Source organism: Aythya fuligula, chromosome 3, assembly GCF_009819795.1.
Source record: "Aythya fuligula isolate bAytFul2 chromosome 3, bAytFul2.pri, whole genome shotgun sequence".
Classification (NCBI taxonomy): domain Eukaryota; kingdom Metazoa; phylum Chordata; class Aves; order Anseriformes; family Anatidae; genus Aythya; species Aythya fuligula.
Window position 1 is genome coordinate 106,068,002 of NC_045561.1, and position 20,837 is coordinate 106,088,838.

A 20,837-nucleotide genomic window follows, 5' to 3' on the forward strand; every position below is an offset into this window, starting at 1 on the left:
ACAGCATCAGAAGTTTACGTAACTTCGAATTCTAATTCTGTGTATAGGTACATAAGAGAGGGAAACAAGCTTATTTGTATATTGTACAGGTATTAACTCTGGAAAGAGTCCACCTGTGTTTAAACTAGTAATTATACCTACCTGCTTCAAACTGGAGTGCTTTCATGATGAAAAAAATAAATAGTAAAACACAAGTAAATATAAAGTAAACAGTTCATAGGAGTTAGACTTCATTTCAAACTGTTTGTAGCATTTAATTCTGACATTATCATGTTACTGAGGCTGCAAAAACTGCCTTTATGTTTCCCATATTTCTCATGTGCTCTGCTACACCAGAAATTTTGTGAAGAAAAAGGATATGCACTTGGAGTTGCCTTTATTACACTGCGTAAGTACTGTATCTATTACTACCCTCTCCTCCATGTCTTGAGACACAGAACATGAGCCCTCTAAGATTTTTATATTGTACAAAGAAAGCTATATAAGAGTTCACAGTGATTTAAGAAAAATTCGGACTTAGACATAGCATGTAGACCAACCCACAACTAAACTGAACAGAAATTTAACTTTCTGATAACCTAAATTACTGCACTGCAGCTTCAAAATAAGACCTTTAAATAGGTTTGTATGTCACCTTGCCATAACTTGCATTTAAATGTCACAGTAATCATTCTCATGGACATAATATGATCTGATGAACATTTAAGAGCTGATTCTGCTAAGAGTCAGTCATTGCAAGGTTAATAAAGATGGCTCAGATAAAAACGGTGTTATATTTGACAGAATCATCAAACGGCTGAAATCAGTGAGAAAAGAATTTCACCACATATTTGGTAATGATCATAAAAAATAAGAATAGATGTTTAATGAACTTTTAATTGGACATTTAATTAAGTTAGATTACACAGAATAAGCAGGTGACAGAACCTGGAGAACTTCAGAAAAAGATTTAAATCCATTTGCAAATAGAACGTTTAACAAGGCAATAAATTAAGACATTAAAAGTACTGAAGATAGATATAATTGCACTTCTACTTGAGCAGCCATCATATGAAAATGGTTTAAAAAGACCTGGTGCTGAAATAGAATAGCAAAAGTAGAATAATGAGTAGTCAAATTATAAACTTGCTGGGGCTGGCAGGCAGACAAATTTAAGGAAACAAAAATTAAAAATTCCCCTTTAAAGCATTGGTAAGCACTGAACTGCATGAAAGATGTTTCAGAAATACCTACCTGGGTTTGCAATGAGCTGCTAACTCCTAGCAATGCCTCTATGGCATTTGGGGGACAGTGCGTCAGAGCAAAAGCCATGAGTTCCTGACGCATATGCAAGTCATGGAAGCCTTCTGACTGCCCAAGCTGACTACATACTTCCCAGCTTTTAGAATAACCTACAAGAGAACACAAAACTTACTTCTCAGTTAAGCAAGCCTCACGAGTGTCAGGAGGAACCCACATAATTCTCACTGGATGAGACAAGAGAATAGTATGTGGTATTCCTGCCAACACAGCCCCTGAGAAAGGGGCCATAAAAGCTCCAGAAAAGAGATATAACTCAACTTTAGACTGAAATATCTAGAAGATTCATGGCCACCATATTGTAGATATCACTATAACAGGAATCTGTAAGCCTACATGCTAAATTTTTACATATTACCATAAGAAAATCAGAATGTACTTCAGTGCATAATATTAAATATATTACAGGAGTGGCTTTAATATACATACGATTACTTGATACATTAAGAGAACCTCAATTATTCTGTTTCCACACACACTCTCAATCCTAAGGCAGAAAAAAGATTCCAGAGAAGCAAAACCCATGCTACTTAGCATCTTGACATAAAAATATCATTTAATTTTATTCATAACCTCACATATAAGACTTACGTAAATAGCACAAATATTTTAAGAGCTTTGATAGAAGTCTATCTAAAAGACCTGCACATTAGCCTACTTTGAATACTTTAACTAAGATTCATTGGAGGGCAAGTTTTGGCAACTCCAGACAACCTCCAGGAAATTGCATGCCCCTGTGGCAGCAACGAGCCATTTGGACACCTGCCCTACCAACTTTCAGTTTTACTGTCTGGATCTACTACAGTGACCACAGGTAACAGGCAATCGGGGTTCTGTGATATTTAGTAAGAAACCTAAGTCAGAACCTACTACTACAGCCAATAATACCTATAAAGCCTATTTTGGATGGAACACTAAGAGCCATACCCAGCTGCCTAACAAACTTTTATTTCTTGTCATTACTTCAAGAGATCAACAAGTGGGATAGTAACTGTACAATAAGATTTTATAGTATGTGAATGAACTTTTGCAAGCTGAAACACAACTTGAGGATATTGAAATACATTTCCATACAGAAGTTTACAGAGAAGCATGACTGTGTATAAACGACACTGAATGCATATGTACCAATATACATGTTTAATTTCAATGGTGTTTCACATGACCATTAACAAAAATATAATACCAGAACATAGCAAGTAAGGGATTTAAACAACACGACAAATTATAACTTTTCCCTTATAATTTATATTTAAAAAAACTTATCCACTTTATATGTAAAACTTATAATTTATAACTCTGTTTTCTTACAAGAAAAAAAGCCTTTAAAAGACAATTATAAATGGAATCCCTGATGGGATATATTTTTGAGCTTCTGGCACAAAAAATGAGGGCTTATCTGAAACGCATTATGTGATACCGGTTGAGAGATCTCAGTGAATCAAATTTTAAAAGACAGTGCTGCTCCAGAAGACACTGTGGCTAATTTTGTAGGTCCATGACATACATGGGAATTACCAAATTTCATACCACATGCCTTCTACAGCTGACATACTGCTGACTTGCACAATGAAGTCGATTTTTGAATGAAATGGACCAGTTTGAAGTAACATACTTCAGAGTGAGCTGAGCATCAGAACTCAGATTTCCAACCACCATCACCCCATGTAGCCCCCATTTATTTACTTCACCTGCAGTCATGAGCTCTTGGCAATGCATACTAGCTGCTTTGTAGTCCTGGAAACTGAGAGCTTGTTCCACTAAAAGGATTAAAACTTGACCTTTTCTCTCCATCTGGTCATCTCCTGTATGAAAAATTGAATATTTTTATTAGTTGGAAGAAATAATCAACATAAGCTTCCTACTTTATTTCTTAAGGAAATTATATGCCACAACATGAAAACATCATCTTCTGGAAATAAAATTATCATTTTATTCTTCCTAAAAATGAGGCAACAGATAAATATTAAAAAAAAAAAAAAGTGGCATTATAGCTGGCTAAAGAAATTACATAACATGTTAAGTCTAGGTTAAAAAAGAGTTTAGAAGAAAAGCATATGCAGTTTTATTTATGTGACAGCCAACAGATTAAACACATTAAAACTGATATTAAAGACGAGGGATGTATAGAACCAAATACTGACTTTTTTGTGTGTGAATTGCAATAGAAAAAGAATCTTGATATTTATAATTATACTGTTACAATAAGCAAAGCCCCTAATTTAAGCTGCCACTTCATGTGGACAAAGATTCCTAAGATGTGAAAGACATTAGCATTTAAAATCCCTTCCCTGCTCAATTTAGAAAGTAGAACTGAAACTACTTTCTCACATCATATATGGATCACCAGATCCCCTGGACAACGTCTACTCCCCAAAGGATAAGTTAAAAGTAACACATCAGATACTAGTGATGTCTTCTGACTGAAGTTTCAGTAACAACCTCTGTGGACAAATGTCTTGACCTTAATTTTAAGAAATCAGCATTCGCAAATGAAAATCTAATCAGACAACTCATCTCCTTTTCACAGTCAGTTACAATCAATACAAATAACATTTATTCCTGTCACCCTTTATCAGCTATCTATATATATTGTTTTTTAAAAGCTTTTTCCAATTTAGAATGAACACGAGAAATTAGGAATTATTTACTTCACTGAAACCAGCTGGTCCAGGCTCATGCTAAAACAGCATCCACATATCCATGTACTATAAGAACAGGTGACTGAACGTACACAGGAATAATTCCATACTACTGATTTTAATTTAGGAAGGAGGGATGGCAAGAAACTAATAAAAGTGAGTGGGTTTTTCAATGCAAACTTCTTGCTCATGTTTCTCTCCTATTATTAGAAGTGATTTTATGGAGTCACTGCTGACAGTCATTTGAAAAGGGCACTGGTTTATGAAACTGTATTACTACAACTTATGAAATGCAAATATTTCAGAAGGTTAAACAGAGCCAGTTTCAAAAAACACTTAAAGAGTACACGTTCTTGAATTACATAGTTGTTATTTTTATTTTGGAGGATCGTCAACACAGGTAAACCAAATTTGTTTTTAAAGCCTTCTTGAAATGTAAGATGTAGCAGTTGTGCTAGAATGACATTCAAGGAAGTGAAGTTACTCTAATTATTTAGCTCAATTAAGATTCCCCTAATCCCAGCACATCACGACTAACTCAGCATAACTGGGAGAGCACTTTGGCTTCCCATCATTCCCATCTCTTGGCCTCTCGCCCTATATACTGCCAACACATGGTGTTGCAAATTAATCACATCCAAGGCTCTTGTGCTGCAAATTTTGCCCTCTGGAACCCAGGAACTTCTTATCCAGGCAAAAGCAATTACAGATGACAAAGAGGTGTTTCTGTCTACAAAAGCTAGATGTGAACTGTCATTTTGTAAGCAAAAGATTTGTAGTTGCCACTCACCTTCTGAGGCCCACCACTTCACCCTGACAGCATTACTACTTATGGAGAGATTTGTCTAAGTAGCAGACAAAAGTAAAAGGCAATAGAAATAATGAAACTATGGTTAGTCAGATTTCTGCTAAACAAAATAAGCACTGCTATTTATTACTACTTAAAAATCAGTGGGATTGGAGGAAAGAGTGAAGGAACACTTGGAGCAAGGAACTGCTTTCTTCTTAACTGTGCTTGAGCAGTCACATACTGCCAAGTCCCCCCACCACCACCATTTTAGCTAATTAATTTTGATGCAGCAGATACATCTCTGCGTGTTTTTACAAAAGCACAAGCATAAAACATAAGGATTGTTTTCCTGCCAGTCCATGGCTATACTTTTTCATCTCATCTCCATTTTTCTCTCATTTAAAGTTCCATTATCTTGATGCACACTGTTATGCTGGAGATTAACTGTCAGCTCCGCCACGACTACTGAATACCCCGCAACGCACAGCTCGAACCCTCTTTCATGTGGCTTTCACTGCCTCAACAGTGCAGTCACTTAAAATACAACCCACTGCAGATCAGCAGCATGTTCTCAGTCATCTATTCAGACTTGAAAAAATTCACTGGTGCAGCTTCATGACTCCTCATTTCAAGAGATTTTTAATAATAAAGCCTTATAAAAGTGAAAGGTTTTGAATCTAAATTGTTGCCCTTGCCATTCTGATAGACATCCAAGATGTAAAAAAGGTCCCTTCCATAAGGGAGACCATTAAAGTGATAACATTATTTTAATACAGAGTAATTCTGCATTAAGCCTTAACGTTAATGCCTGACATCCAGACTCAAATAAACCAAGTTCAGTAACTGGAAAGGACATGTTAGTTTTTATTTCCCCTTTATTATTTGCAGAACTGTGTGTGTCTGTGTTCTGCTGCTGAAGACTAATGCTTCCTTATGTCATAAGAAATACACGCTTTTTTTAAGGGTTACTTTGCTCAGTAAGATTTAGATCTCTTCTACATACACTTTTTCCACATCCTTTTGTTACAGCATTTAGCTTTCAGATAGAAGTTGATAAAAGCAGAGATGGCATTACAAATGAGAGGAAAAATATGGAAGCTCCTAAATGACTGAAAATCATTGGGTGGGGAGCAGGGAATACAGTATGTTCAAATATTAAAAAAAAAAAAAAAAAAAAAAAATTTGAATCTAATTTGGGTATAATTAAAAAAAGCCAATTGAGACATTTTGTGTAAGATGCACATTGTATTTGTGAGTGGATAAAACAAAGAACATTAACCACATTAGAAAACTTAAAAGTCAAATGGAATCAAAATTGTATGGATATACTCCAGAAACTCCATTTACGAGACCACAGACCATCTGTATGGTTACTTCTACCTACATCAGACAAGAAAGTCAGTGTTAAGAAAAATGGATTTCAAAAATACAGTTTTAGCTAACTTAGGGATCTGAGCAAAGCTTAAAATTACTAGATATTACAGATATTAAAACTACATTACCACAAGAAAATTGTGAGAGAAGAGCAAGATGAATAGAAAATATTTCCAGGGATCTTGAATCAAAAATTGTCACAATAAATAGCAATGCTCCCTATATCTTGATACGCAGCAACAGTAGAGAAGATGCTAATTTCTGATGCATAAGCTATGTTTTTTTACCCCTTTTTTCACTCCTCTATTTTGTACGCGAGTAATTACATAATGTGAATTCTCTCGTGCTCGCTCTTAAGTGTGTGGATTAGGAAAGGAGCATGAGACTTAGGACACCTCCAGTTCCCTAACCAGGTGCAGGTTTGCTTGTTGTCATGCTGAGCACATTCTCATTCTCTCATTTTGCCCATCTGCAAAATTAAGATAACACTTGTGTGCCTAATTTAAAGGAGGTAGTGATGTGAGGCTTAAATAGAGTTTATTCTCATTGATCAAATACCTTAAAGCAATTAAGAAAACTGTTAATATATCACTACCTAAGCAATATTTTAGAATTTATTTTTGTACTTCTCAAAGCATTACTTGCTTTGAATGCTGTTCTCTAAAATAAACCGTATACAGCTCCTGAAGCTCCTTCAGATGACTACATGCACTCTATCCTTGTCTGCAAAGCAGATGCATTATTTTTAAGTTGAAATTAAAATATTGAGTTGAATATTGAGCTTTGAGTTGAAATTAGAAACTCATTTTTTAGGCTATGTGATATATGTAGTGCAATATACCATACACCATATACTCTCTATGTACACACATCTAATATTTATATAGCTATGAATGGCTTTATCAAGCAGGTCTTTCAAAATACATAATCAGATAGGATGGGGACAAAGGGGAAAAAATCTGACAAAGCAAGAGAAAGCACTCTACAGTGGTAGGTTGGGAATGGAAGGGATGACAGATTTCAGAAAGTGTAACTGATACAGGTACATTCCACAAGATAAAATTACAACTTTCACAGCAAATTTGGCTCATAAATCTGGGCATTTTTTTTTGTCCCTAATTGGTTTTCACTATTTTTACAATTATTCTTCTAGCAGTAATTTATGTAATTCTTCAGTAAGCAGATCCATAAAGTTCAATCTCTAGATTCTTTCTCCAGTATCCAGACATATCCCTACATCTCTCCATTAAACCATTTCCTTTCATCAGAACCTGTTAAAAATCATGTTGCCCTTTCCCAGGGATTTTAAACCTGATGTCTTAAAACTGCCTGGATGGCTTAGGATTTTGTTGGTTCACAAATCTTAAAATCTGTGTGCGTGCAAACTGCTTTTTTGGCAACAAACTGATTTATAGAATAATATTAATGGGTGTTATAATTCTTACAGCTGAAGTCATAAAGGAAGTCTTCAACTGCAACTCAGTAAAACTGAAATTATGAATTGAAAGATACAGAAATGCCCTTTTTAAATGTCTTGCTTTATTTAATTTTTTATACTGCCTATTAAATTTTAAGAGTATCTTCATTTGCAGATTATGAGTAAGGCTATGTCAGCATTCTACTTAGTATCAGTTTTTAAGGGGATTATTAGCCTAGCCACTAAAATCATATGCAGCCTTCAACCCTATGTCAGATTATATGTTTCAGCGCTCACTGAAGATATGTGCAGCAGCAATAGAGGACTGTAGAGTGAAGCTCTACCTCTTTCTCTAATATGATGGAAAAATATTGCACTTGTATGCTAGACTTTTTATATCACGATGACAGTCACGTATCCTTTGTATGCTTATTGAAAGCTTTTTGACGGTCTTCTGGATACTAGTCAATGGAATGAAATACAAAGCATAATATCTCTGCAATAACAGTGGTATACAGTTTATGGCTTTCACATCTCAGGAAAACTGAAAAAGATTAAAGAAATATTGAATTTTTTAAAATGAAAGAAACCAAATGTTTTCCACAGCCCATAGAACAAATAAGTTCAGATAACAATCACAACTTTGCCAGTCTCATGCTGAATCCTTGTCTTGCTTATGAATTAATATCCTGTATAGAAAAGAGTATTTCTAGATAAGTAGTACGACTAGTTACTCCTCAGAAACAGTGAAATGTTTTCTAATCACAGAAGCATAAAACTACTTATTTAAAGCAGAACAAAACCAACAATACACCCACAAAAAATACACCCACACCTACCATCACAGAAGGTCACTACTAGAAATATTTTATTGCTACTTTTGCTTTCAAAGGAATGTTACTCTATAAAAAAAATAAAAGCATGGAAAGTGACAGAGCTAATTGTTTATTTAGCTTAAGACTCAAGAAAATCAAAGCAGCTTTTTCCTTACCAAGATGAACTCCTGAAAAATACACTTACCTTAAGAATTCCATACTTACTACAAGAACAACCATCAGCATTAACAGTTAAAGTCAGATAACCCAATACTCTTAGAATAAATATGTAATTTGTAACATTAGTAGTTTTTAAACCATTTACCTGAGTAAAAATTAAACACCTCACACATTCAGCTTCTATTTTTTTTTCCAGTCCAGAGATAATCATTTTGTCATCTGTCTTTAAATCTTTTATAAAACTTTATAATCATTTAAAAACTTACTGAGACACCAATGAATAGGAAAGCCGGCACACAGACATTGCAATCTCAACAAGCACTACATGTACTCCCTAAAGTTTTCTACTTAATTTATGTTGCCCCTCTTCCTTCAGTCTCTGGAGATGGGAGCTACAAGTTTATTCCATATTCAAAGATACATACCAGGGCACAGGAGGCGCTAATTCACGACTATAACACTAACACTACTGGACAAAATAACTTGTGCTTTTAAGCTTCATAGAATCACACTGGATTTTGCTTTCTTCCTCTCATACAGGAGAGAATCATTTAGATTCAAAAGGAAGGTAAAACAGAAAACAGCTGCATTAGTCTAAAGAACCCAACATATTTAGAGAAAAAGACTCTAACCTGACATGGGTAGAAGCAGACAAGAGAAGGGAAGAATTATACAGTAATCTTGTCTTATGTATCCTATTTTCTTTCTAAAAGTCTTCCAAGTAACAAGCAAAGACAAGTTCTGTCTTTCTAATTTTTCCACAAAACAAGAGATTTACATGTAAAATGAATAATTACATAGACTGGATCCAACTACTTAATATGGTACTATGCCCTCACCTGTACCATCCTTCAAGTAGTAGGGCTCCACTGCAGGAGCTTACCATAGAGGAACAATTATTCTTCCACTGATTTCTTTCTTTAGGACCCAGTTATCAGAGGAGATCAAAGTCCTAACTTCTGCATCTCTAATAATATCACACCCAACCCTCCCTATATAGTATGCTATGCAATGATTGTCACTGCTAAGATTCCCAAAATACAGGAAATAAAAAATCTTAAATTTAACAAATGGAACAAGTCGTTAAAAAAAAAAAAATATAGTATACTAAAGATTTAATCCTTCAAGATGTTCAGCTTCTCAAATGAATATTAAGCTAACACATCAGCTTTAGTGCACAAAGAATATACATATAGCATAAACAAATGTATAAATTTCAGTTGTTAGACAGAGATTATTTTTTTCCTCCAACTTAAGTGGTACTATTATTAAATCAAACTACTTTATTTGACAGACTCAAGAAGATTTACTGGAATTTTAGTACTGCCAATTGTCTATAAAACAAAATATTCTCACCTGCAACTACTCTAGTCTGAAATGAGCTTTTACTCAAAAGACACATTAGACAAGGCTTTTCTTGGGTATTAACAAAAGGTCAGAAAAGCTGTCTTTCAGACCAGCTTGAAGGTAAAATATTTCATTACTGTAAAATATTCTATTCTGACCCAGTGACTGCTTTTCCAGATTACTTTTTAGTGGTATCCTTGAAAACACATTCTAATGATCAGCTCAAAAGTCCTAGAGCATAACACAAATCTGTTTCATTGGAGCTCAGTGCCTTCTAACAGCTTACCTGCAACCCTCAGCAAATTCGCAAGTCCCAGGAGCTTAGCAGACTGCTTATAGTTTGTTGACAACTGAGAAAGACAGTCCTTGATGAGACTGAGTCTATCTGAACACAAACGCACTGTTGGAAGAAGAACCAGTGTTAAAGACTATATAAATGAATCTCACTGCCATATTTCTTGCTCAACAGTGTAGGTGAAGAAAGAGAGCTTGAAAATATATCTATAAACATAAAGTTAAGTAACCCTACAACATATCCATCCACAGTCACAGACATCTTACCGCATATCACCTGAATTTATGTATTTATTTTAGTAATTTTAAGGTATGTGTCTGTAAGCTGTTTGAAAGGACCCCTTATTTTACTCATATAACACTCACAAAATAGCAAATTATTTGCCATGCACATTTATGCATGCTATTCAAGCAATCGCAAAGAATAAAAATACGCAGTACCTTGCAATGGTAAAATTTTCACGCCAAATTCTTCAAGGTAGCCAAGAGCACGAATGAGATCTAGCTCCTCCTGAATATCACTTGGACAGTCTACAATAAGTTGCAGACAGGATCTAAGTAGGAAGCAAGCAAATTTTTGTAAAAGCAGTTGAATAAATTCAAAGTCTAAATTTCTGGAAAGAGATAACCTCTGCATTCTTGAGTAAAAAAGAATAACTTGTTGTGCTTATGAAATGTCAGAATACTTGCTGGTCCTGCGCATTATAAATATTTGGCACTATGTTATGGCCAATTAAACATTTTAAACAAATTCTACTCTTCGATAGCCATACTCTTTTTCACATATTTGTAATAAGATCAATGCCTAAATCCTCTTGAATTTAGTTGTAACAGATTCGATGAATGAAAGACATTTGAGACATGTATTTACATACATAATTACTTAGGGAAATATTTCATAATCATTACTGGGTTTCAGCTTTGTCATATCCTAGAAGATAAACGTAAAACGTTGATTGGAAGCCAAACTTAAGGTCCTTGTCACAAATTCAGCTTCCTCAGCTAGATTCAGAAAATGAAAACAAAGTTGATAAAAAAAATACATAACATTATTCTGAAGATGAATTTTCGTATGCAATTATTATTGCTTTGTAACTTTACATAAAACTTTAAATAAAATATGCATGTATTTTATAAATATTATATGGACATGATCATATTTTATTTAAAACTTTCACTGGAATACTATGTTCATATGTAGTTTTTAGTAATACATGTTTAAGAAAAAATGGTTTGCAACAGAAATGTATAAATAGAGCTAACATTATATAATTGATTCTGTGAAAGCGAATGCCTTCCAACTTTGACCTAAGGCAATAATGCCTTTACTAATATGTATGTATGTGCTCACATGTGTCCATTTGAGATGGAAGAGAGCACAGCTGTGAATGAACAAGAAAAAAAGCATTTTCCGTCACTTTCTGATTAAGTTATATAGAACATAACCCTCTTAACTGAAGGTAAACTGCAAAAACATTCTTTTAAATCTTAATGGAAAATACATGATTTGTCAATCTATAAAGCAATTTTCTACTGAGGAAAACTTCCTAATGTGAAAAAGGATAACTAGTTACAAACTATTTGACTGCCTTACTTGGTTAAAGGCTGGTTTGCTGAATATCTCCCCAAAACGTGCTAACACACATACATGCATATCATCGAAGGTCAAGAAGATGAATTTATATCTTGAGGGGAAGAAAAATACTTGAATCTCTCTTGCAATTACTAGTTAAATGTACTCATGTCAAAGGGAAAATATTATTTAAAAGACATGTCTACCTTCGTAAATAAAATATAAATATTTTTGTTTGGTTACGTGCTTGTATGTTTTACATAAGTGCCTCAAGGAAAAAGAGAAACTCATTTGGATTAACGTGAAAAAACAAGATCAATGAAAAAATAAATTACTAGAATAAAAGAGAAAGGCTATCAATATTAAGACATACCTTTATTTAAAATATTTAGGTTAAGCCAAGGCATCAGCCTTTGACACAGGCAATATTTGACCACTTTACCTATTTACATTTATGTTGCTAAATACTTCCATATCAATTAACACAAGAATGAACACCCATACTGCAACCTCTACATGTAACACTGTAAGTACTGCAGTCTCCTTCATAGAAAGCTCTGTGTCTCAATTCCTTTTTGAAGAACTGTTTGGCTTATTTCTTGATTACAGAATCATAGAATCGTTCAGGTTGGAAAAGACCAGCAACCAAAGGATAGCAACAGTGCACACACACAAAGCATGGTGTGTGTGTGTGTGGGGGAAAATCTTACAGAAACCAGAGATATTGTTTCCATTATCACATAATTTTAAAGACAGAGAAATAGATCCATGTAAGATTCACAACACATTTCAGAGAAAAGAAATGTCAAGTTTCAACTGAAAGAGAAGTACGTATTTACATATATGATAATTGTAAATATACCTGGCCAAATCCATACAGCTATCAGTCAGACTGGTTGAAGAATTGAAATATTCTCTGCCAGCAGCCAGAACTAGTTCAATACTTCTCATATAGCTGACTTTGTACTGTGGTTTCCCTTTTGATGAAACTGGTTGATCCACTGACCAAGTACTGCAATGCATCATTTGCCCAGCCAGATTGATATTGTCTATACTGCTTGAGCATAAAAGACTTTCTGTGAATATCTAAAAGGAAGAATGGTAATTTAATAATCTGTAGCAACAGCTTCAAGTAAGCATATTTTCATTGTATGGAACCAACCCTTTTGAATAAAAGCATCTTTGAAGTCCAAAGAATACATTCAGTCCAAGCAGAAAATAAATTGTGGGAACATTCTCCTTGGTAGTAGTTATGTGTTTATTAAGTAAAACTAAAAATAACTATTATTTATTTAGTTCTACTTCCTGCAGGAAAAAATAAAAGAAAAAGAAAAAAAGCTTATTAACTGCCTATTTACAGTATGAGTTCGAAAAATAGGAGATCAAAAATTTACACCTATTTTCTGAGGTGTTAATGGGATACAGGTATTAGGACACTGAAAACATAAAAGAACAAATCCTATACTCCAAAAGAAACTCAAAATATTTAGAACTAAGTATATAACTTGTCTTTAATTTTGAATCAAGACTATCTTCAAATAACATACATATTAATACACTGTTATATCTAACACAAAACATTTAATTTCAGGTCAAAGTTTTGCCCACTGTAAGAAGTTTAATCTCAGTTCCTTAACAATTTTTCAGTATAGCTCAGTATAGGTCTAATGAATAGCAACATATGTACTTAGTCATTTCAGAAACTACTGCAGCTGCAACATTATGGCCTTTGCCAATTTCATAACAAATTGAAGTATTTCTTCACTATGATGAACCTCTCCAAACCATCTCATGTTCTACATTTGAGCACCAAAGGAACATAGTTCAGTGCTTCATAAATATTATACTATTTGGATCAGCTTCCATTTAATCCTCAAGGAACAGTGAAAAATGAAAAGTAATTATTAAAATTTCAAATCTTGGAAAATAAAATTGCCAGAGATAGAAAAGGCTTATTTATTCTTGTGTTTCCCAAACACTTTTTGGGAAAACTGGTGATTCCCAAACACTTTTTAGAAGTTATTTCCCTAGCAATTCAACATGCAGATGAATGATCTAAATACAAGTCATCAAGAGTTGATCCTCCTTCTTCCTTAACATTCACATACATACAACAATTTACTTCAGGACTTTTAGATATTAAATCTTTCTTTAAGAGGACAGGACTCATTCTGCGTACAATTAAAATATAATCATCTGGTCCAGAGGTTAAAAAAAAATATTAAAAAATTACATTAAGATCATGGCAAAGGAAAAGCTAATATTTTCACTTTCAGTGTGCTGTAATAATTTTTTTAATGCACTTTAAAATTCTATGTACACTAAGCCTTAGCTTATCACAAAACCATGAACGTCAAATACATCGTAGATCTTTGTGCAACTTCAAAGTTCAAGCTGCAGAGAAAGTCAAATTTTATGTATAGGTTAAACCCCGTTTGCTTTTTTCCTTCATTATTTCTTTCTAATTTGCTTCAAAAACTCTTCCCAAGGGCTAATCAGATTGACAGCCATAAGCAATTAAATCTGAAAACTGTAATAAAAAAACTTGTATTAAACTTAAAAGATGTCAAGTTTTAAATAGATTTTAGTGGGTATGGCACTGTTTCTATAATAAACCAGTACAGTGAAGTGAAAATGGAAATAAACAGTACATTCCATGGAAAATTCTACATCAGTCTAATAGCCCTTCTTCTTTGCAAATAACAATGACATAGTTTTGGGCTGTATGTACATGGCAGGTTTATGGGTTTGTGTTTGTGTTTTTTGTTTGTTTGTTTGTTTGTTTTTTCCCTTAAAGAAATTAGATTTCCCTTCTCATATTATTTTACTTCAATTGCATAAAGTAAAAAGCCCAAAATTATGCGTCTTGGGTGATACTAACAAACTACGTGTTTAAGAAATTATTACTTGAAAATAACATTTAGCTAAGGACTGCTTACTTTTCATTAAAGTGTTTGTAAACATATCTGTAAATGACATTATGAAGGTTCAAGAAGTTGACACAATTTAGAAAACAGAAATAATTCTAGTAAAAGATATTTTACAGGATATTTATTAGAGGGGCTTTTGATTAAACGTATTAACACAGGAAGTTTGCACTGACTAAAAATTCCATTAAAAAAATCAGTAGACAACCAAGTAATAACACATGAAAATGTATTTACATTTGTAAGCAACAATGTGAAATGAGAATTTGTAGCTTACTTGGGGCATAAATCAATGAGAAAATATAAAACTCACCTCATAGCAAGTATCTGATTGTAAGCATGTGTATACTTTCTGCTGCATGTCTAACATATCCTGGAGCAACTCTTTCCATTGTGTCTCATTGACTGATGGTTGCCTACAAATATTTTCAAAATTAAATATTCTATTTCTCAGTAAGTGTAAAGAAAAGCAGTAGATAATACTACAATTTCATCATAAAAATATGCTTTCTCAAAAGCCATTTCCATCTTTAATTGGACTTTTAACTAAAAATGATTTATAAAGACTGAAGACTTTTAATATTAACTACAAATTTAAACCACGTATGTGGGTTAAAATTGTTTGACAAAATCCAATAACCAAACTGTTTTTGCTGTTTGTTTTCTGTGGAATAAGATAGGTATCTGTAGAAATCCTTATCAAAATCCCCCAGTTAGTTTTGGTAACTTCCAACAGATATCAGAAAGCTGGAAGTGCTATCTTCCTGCTAACTCAGCAGAAACAGGGTAAAAACAAGTTTGAAACAGCAACTGAGGATCACTGAAGTGTTGTTTACTGTAGGCCAACTCAAAGGACTAATCGACTTTGTGCGATTGTAGAACAGCAGTGCAGTTGTTTTTGCTAAAATTCAAATTGTGTTCAGTTTCTTGACCCTCTGGAATCATGCGTCTTTATTAAACACAATATTTCGTATAAAATTTCCTATGTACCATCAAAACATTTACTAACAAAAACACTATGAAAGTTTTTGGACATCACCTTAAGATTGAAAAATCACTGTTTTAAGCTATACAAATTATTTCAGCTAGTAGCAATTTTCTCAAGTGATATTAGCTTTCACTTTTACAAAGCAAAGTGTCTCTACAAGGAAGTAGAAATATCAACATTTTTCCTACAAAGGCACTGACTTGATCTTTCTAAAAAAAGATTCCTAAAAAAGCTTTCAGCATGCTCAAGTTAAGTATTACCCTATCACCACCAATAAAACATTGTGCATGTTCAAGCAGGAAAAAAAAAAAAAAAACACAATGATGGCTGCTTTAACCAGGATTCATTCTTTTTATCTGTTTATGCCAAGAGCTGTGTAATAATTTATGCACACTTAGAAGACCAGTTAAATAGGGTAGTTCTAATATAGAAAAATGTAAAAATTATACTGAAAATAAGAGGCATAATCAATACATAAAAGCAATAAATAACCCTGTTACAACAGCTCCTGAGAAAGCAAAACAAAAAAAAAATTACAAATCCTACACTTCCCATAAAATTAAATAGATCTTTAAGAACATCATTTACAACATGTTAACTTCACTGTACATCATTTTGCTGTGTTTTGCAGCAGCCAGCAAGCCTTTTAGGCTTGTTAACTTGAACACAAACACACTGAAACAAGTCTGAAGCAAGACATTTTCGTATGTGGAGAGTGCAGCAAAAACACTAATTATGTTAATCATCAGTTTAACAAATGTGTTTTATGTACTCTGTGTTCAATTTAAACAGCACAGTTCCCTATCATAAAAAAAACAGTTAGGTACACTCTCTGAAATTAAGTACTGTTCCCCTTACTGTCATATCCCCCTTTATCTCCAGTTCCCCTTTGAATACTAACTTGCGACCTGTGTGCCTTGTCAGCCTAATCATCAGTTTCCGTGCCTCCTCGGCATTGTCTTTTGTGTCTTTCACAAAGGAAACAGGTTTCTGAAGTCCATGCTTCTCCAACAGCTCTGACACACTGCAAATAAATGGTAAATATTTTTAATTTCTATACAGTTGTACAACTACCTCTGCTGCTGCTTTCCTAAATCTGTTATCAAACAATGCATTGCAAATGCAAACAAACAGTGTAAAGTCTGTAACAATATGGATTAGCCACAGTAAAACTATTTACTTTAAAAAACTGCAGGGCTAATGCACAACACAATAATGTGATAAACTATCTTCACAGTTTTCAGTTTTTCACCAAAGTATTACAATACGTCACAATATATTTTAGAAATAACCTTCCTACTCCTCTGGAAAAAGACTTTTATTCCCAGCAAAGTGTTTGTGTATTTTTCTAATATTCAAAAAGCAAAAACCACTCAATAGTTTTAAGTTCTGAATATAAAAACCTTACAGATAATCATGTTGACATCTCTAAAACCAACATAAAAATCATAAAAAAGCAGCAAGAATATTTGTCATAATAAGGTTTTTGGCTATAGCCAGCAACATATTTAAGAATACATTATGTTGGCTAAATCAAATACCTCAGAATTTGTTCCAGTTCATCTACTGCATCGTGAAGAGAGTTAGTTATATCTGTTTCAGGCCTGCAAAAATACATAAGAAAAAAAATAATATCTTTGTATCTATATAATAAGAATATATCAAGATAAGCCGTACAAAGTTGGAAACATTCCTTGATAAGAATCAAATACATGTCTTTGCTTGTAAAGATTAAAACTGCTGGCTTCTTGCTGGAAGGATAACTAAAATTGAAAGGGTCCCTTAGTCTCCAAAAAATATAATGTCCCTAGACTTTTCACAGGATCTCTACCTGTCAAAGAAACTGGGAGAATACTTTGTATCTCCTCATACCTTCATTTCCTCAACAATTACCTGTCTTTCATACAGGTCTTCCATATGACAACCTTTCTCACGTGCTGATAAGTAGCAATGACTCACTAAGTGCAAGACATCACTAACTGTTACAAGACCAGCAAGATTACTAAGATAACATTATCATTTGGTCTCATTTCACCAAAATATAAAAGCCTAAAGAACTAATACAGAAAGAGCTTTGGTCTGCACTGCTTTAAATCATGTATTGTTACATAATTTAATAGTAGACATAAAGAGCACACACACATATGTATATACATACAGCCAGTATAATTCAGATAGGAACAGAATATTCCAGTAAAATTACATACCCTCTAAGGATGTAGCAATTATTATTGAAGTATTACTACACAACAATATTTAACATCTAAAATATTTACAAATAACTAGCTGAAAATGCTTACCCATATCCTCTTTGTGGAAGGCATTCCAAAATATCATAACAGAGAGCAAGCTGGTCATCTCGTTCACAACTATAAATACATTCCAATGCTGTAATCATAAGCTGGTCTTGCTCAGGTATAATTTTTTGCTGACACTAACAAGAAAAGAAAGCATTCCACTGTATGTATTTTTTTGTTTCTAATTAAGCAGTTGAGTTTCTTCTGAATATAGAGAATATCTAAATAAATAAATCTCCTGGTTGTTATCTGTAAATCCTGGACAACAACCTAGTGAAGTTCCTTTTGAAGTTACAAGATCTAAAACAACCCAGCTAGTTTCCTACAGTGCAGATAGCTGAAATAGCTCTGGTCCTTCATTATTTCATTATACGCTACTTGAATTTAAGAGGTAGAGAGGGTACAGGTCAAAAGAAAGGAACTGCTGCAAACATTTGTCAGATTTGTTTAACATGTACAACAGCAGCAATACATATAAAAAGGGATATGTTTTTCCTTCAATGGTTGATTTCTGTCCATACACCTGGAATGTTCAAAGGTATGCAAAAACATATGGTATATGCACTAAAATAATTATTTAAATTGTACAAGCAGCATGAAATGGTCACACAATATAACTTCCACCCTTGCTCACTGAACTGCTGTCTCCGTGGCTCCCACTGTATTCTTTGCATTTGTTGGGGAAAGAGAAGAAGGGTTGCAGGGGGAAATCATCTGAAATCTAGTGATAGTAAAATTCATTAGGAAAAAATCTTAGGGAGAACATAAAACTGTCTCATGCCCAATTTTTAAGAAATGCTTATGCCAAAAATTTATTTTAAACACATCACTAGGAAATTACTGCAAGAGCCTTTACAATAATTTTTAGCTCTAATAGGTCAGAATAGTAATTACATTAGCTTGGCAGTCTCTTCAATGACACTTCTGATTAATGCTTTCTAAAACACAACAAATGTTAAGTCCAAAAAGAAGGGAAAGAGCATAGAGATGATCTATCTGCTGTAGAAAATGTACTAATCCTGCTTTTGAGTTGACTTCTTCAGTACAAGAATTTCCCAAGAAACCAGTAAAGTCATCAAGATTCTATACTTACAGCAGGTTTTGAACTCTGAAAAATCTTCAGAGGCAGAGTCAGGTCTTCCTTTGCTAATGTTACTAAATATTCTTTGAAGAGTGAATTTGCCAGACCAGGGGACTGATTTTCACAGCGGTGGAGAAAAGGGATCATCCACTGATAAACATTCTTCACGTATTTTTCATCAGAGGACTGTAAAGCACCATGAGTTACAGAGATGGGAAAAAAGAACAAAGTCAGTTTTGTTTCCCAAAACAAATGAACAACAAAAACACAGAACATTTTGGTCAACAAAACTGAAATAGTATCTCCACCTATCACAAAATAGAGCTGAAGCCTAACCTTTGCCACTGCTGCGCAGAGCACTATGTCATGAAATACTGAAACAATTCATCATCTTACTGATACCAATGGTGTGGGAAGACCAAGCTGTACATGAGTAAAGCCCATTAGCTGACAAATGCCAAGCTCTCCTCCTTTTCCTACAGTTTCAGGATGAACGGAAGATTGGCTTCCATCCCCATCAGACTAGTATTACTTCCAATATTTAAGAATAGCTGCATGAGCTCCTCTAGAGCACACACATTCTTTTAACTATTTCAGACCCCTGTTCTATCTGTAGGTATTTTCCAGTCTTTCCACAAAAGATGAGATTTCACCTGTCCTGAAATGCCATGCACAGGTTGAATATAAAGATGAAAAACACATATGCTGCAGAGACAAATATTAAGATTTTTTCACCAACATTTACAGACATCAAAAAACATCCAAGGAAAACATCCAATGTGTATCTGCAGCATCACTGACAGCTACACTGAAGATCCTACAGAAACGGACAATGAAAAAGCAATTCACAGCTTTAACAAGCTTTGACTTTTATTAGATTTATTAATGTTTGATCCTGTGTCTAGGATGGAAGAACAGGTCTTTAACAAAACTAAACGATTAAACTTTTTTTTATTTTTAAACAAAACAAACAAAGGCCCCCACTAAATGTTAGATTCCCATTGAATTCAAGGTGGAGGCTCATTAGAAAAACGTCAGCGCCTAGCACTATCTTTAAGCACATGGGATTCTAGGGTAACCTGAACTACTGAAAATCAAGGCATACTTAGCGATCTGTTCAAAATACTTACGTTTTTCATCAACAGTCTAAGCTTTTCAATGTCCTTCATCTCTACTAGTTCCTTTAAAGTTAATGTTCGATCACCATCAGTCTCATAAACTACTGTCTCAAGAGTGATCAGGTTGTCACAAAGCACCTGCAGACCAGGGATATTCCTCTCCATGCCAAGACGAACAAGGGACAGAGCACAGTCCACCTGAAAAATAATTAAAAAAAAAAAAAAAAAAAACCTCTGCTGTGCAACTGTTTGCCAAAAAACAACTTCAAAAGTCCAGTCTGTGTCCTGTTTGTGTAACTCTCTTCTTTCCTTGTTCCCCTTGCTCGAGAGGGGATTCTAAATTCCTAGAAGTTTTTGTTGCCTATTTCAATATGGATTGCTATTCTCAGCTTTATAAAGACCAAATAAAATGCTTACCCTTGGTGGATGATGCCATTACAGGCCTTTTGGCCATGGTGTGCCCTACAGATGCACATAAACTAGAAAAATACCTTTTTTGATTCTTTCTGTAGGTCATACAGAAATAAGGCATCTCATCTTTCTCCATACGTTATAAACGATTGCTTGAAACTAAATTTATCAGTTAACTGACTGAAGTTATGTGTATATCTGTGTGTAATGTGACTTTTCTAGCTGTCCATGAATTACTGATTTTAATTGGTGCATTTCATTCCACAGAATATAATCAGTGACTG

General features: G+C 34.0%; 1 protein-coding gene across 1 annotated transcript in view; it reads right to left on the minus strand.

Moving 5' to 3' along the window:
• Positions 1-20,837, minus strand: part of NBAS (NBAS subunit of NRZ tethering complex) — a 185,922-nt gene that overhangs the window by 110,731 nt on the left and 54,354 nt on the right. Inside the window, exons 24-34 of the mRNA XM_032184498.1 lie at positions 20,155-20,340; positions 19,037-19,210; positions 17,947-18,080; positions 17,188-17,250; positions 16,548-16,670; positions 14,972-15,074; positions 12,594-12,817; positions 10,600-10,712; positions 10,151-10,264; positions 2,991-3,104; positions 1,234-1,391 (exon numbers count right to left, since the gene is read on the minus strand). Coding sequence (XP_032040389.1) covers positions 1,234-1,391; positions 2,991-3,104; positions 10,151-10,264; positions 10,600-10,712; positions 12,594-12,817; positions 14,972-15,074; positions 16,548-16,670; positions 17,188-17,250; positions 17,947-18,080; positions 19,037-19,210; positions 20,155-20,340 — 1,506 coding nt within the window. The remainder of the gene's footprint in view (positions 1-1,233; positions 1,392-2,990; positions 3,105-10,150; positions 10,265-10,599; positions 10,713-12,593; positions 12,818-14,971; positions 15,075-16,547; positions 16,671-17,187; positions 17,251-17,946; positions 18,081-19,036; positions 19,211-20,154; positions 20,341-20,837) is intronic.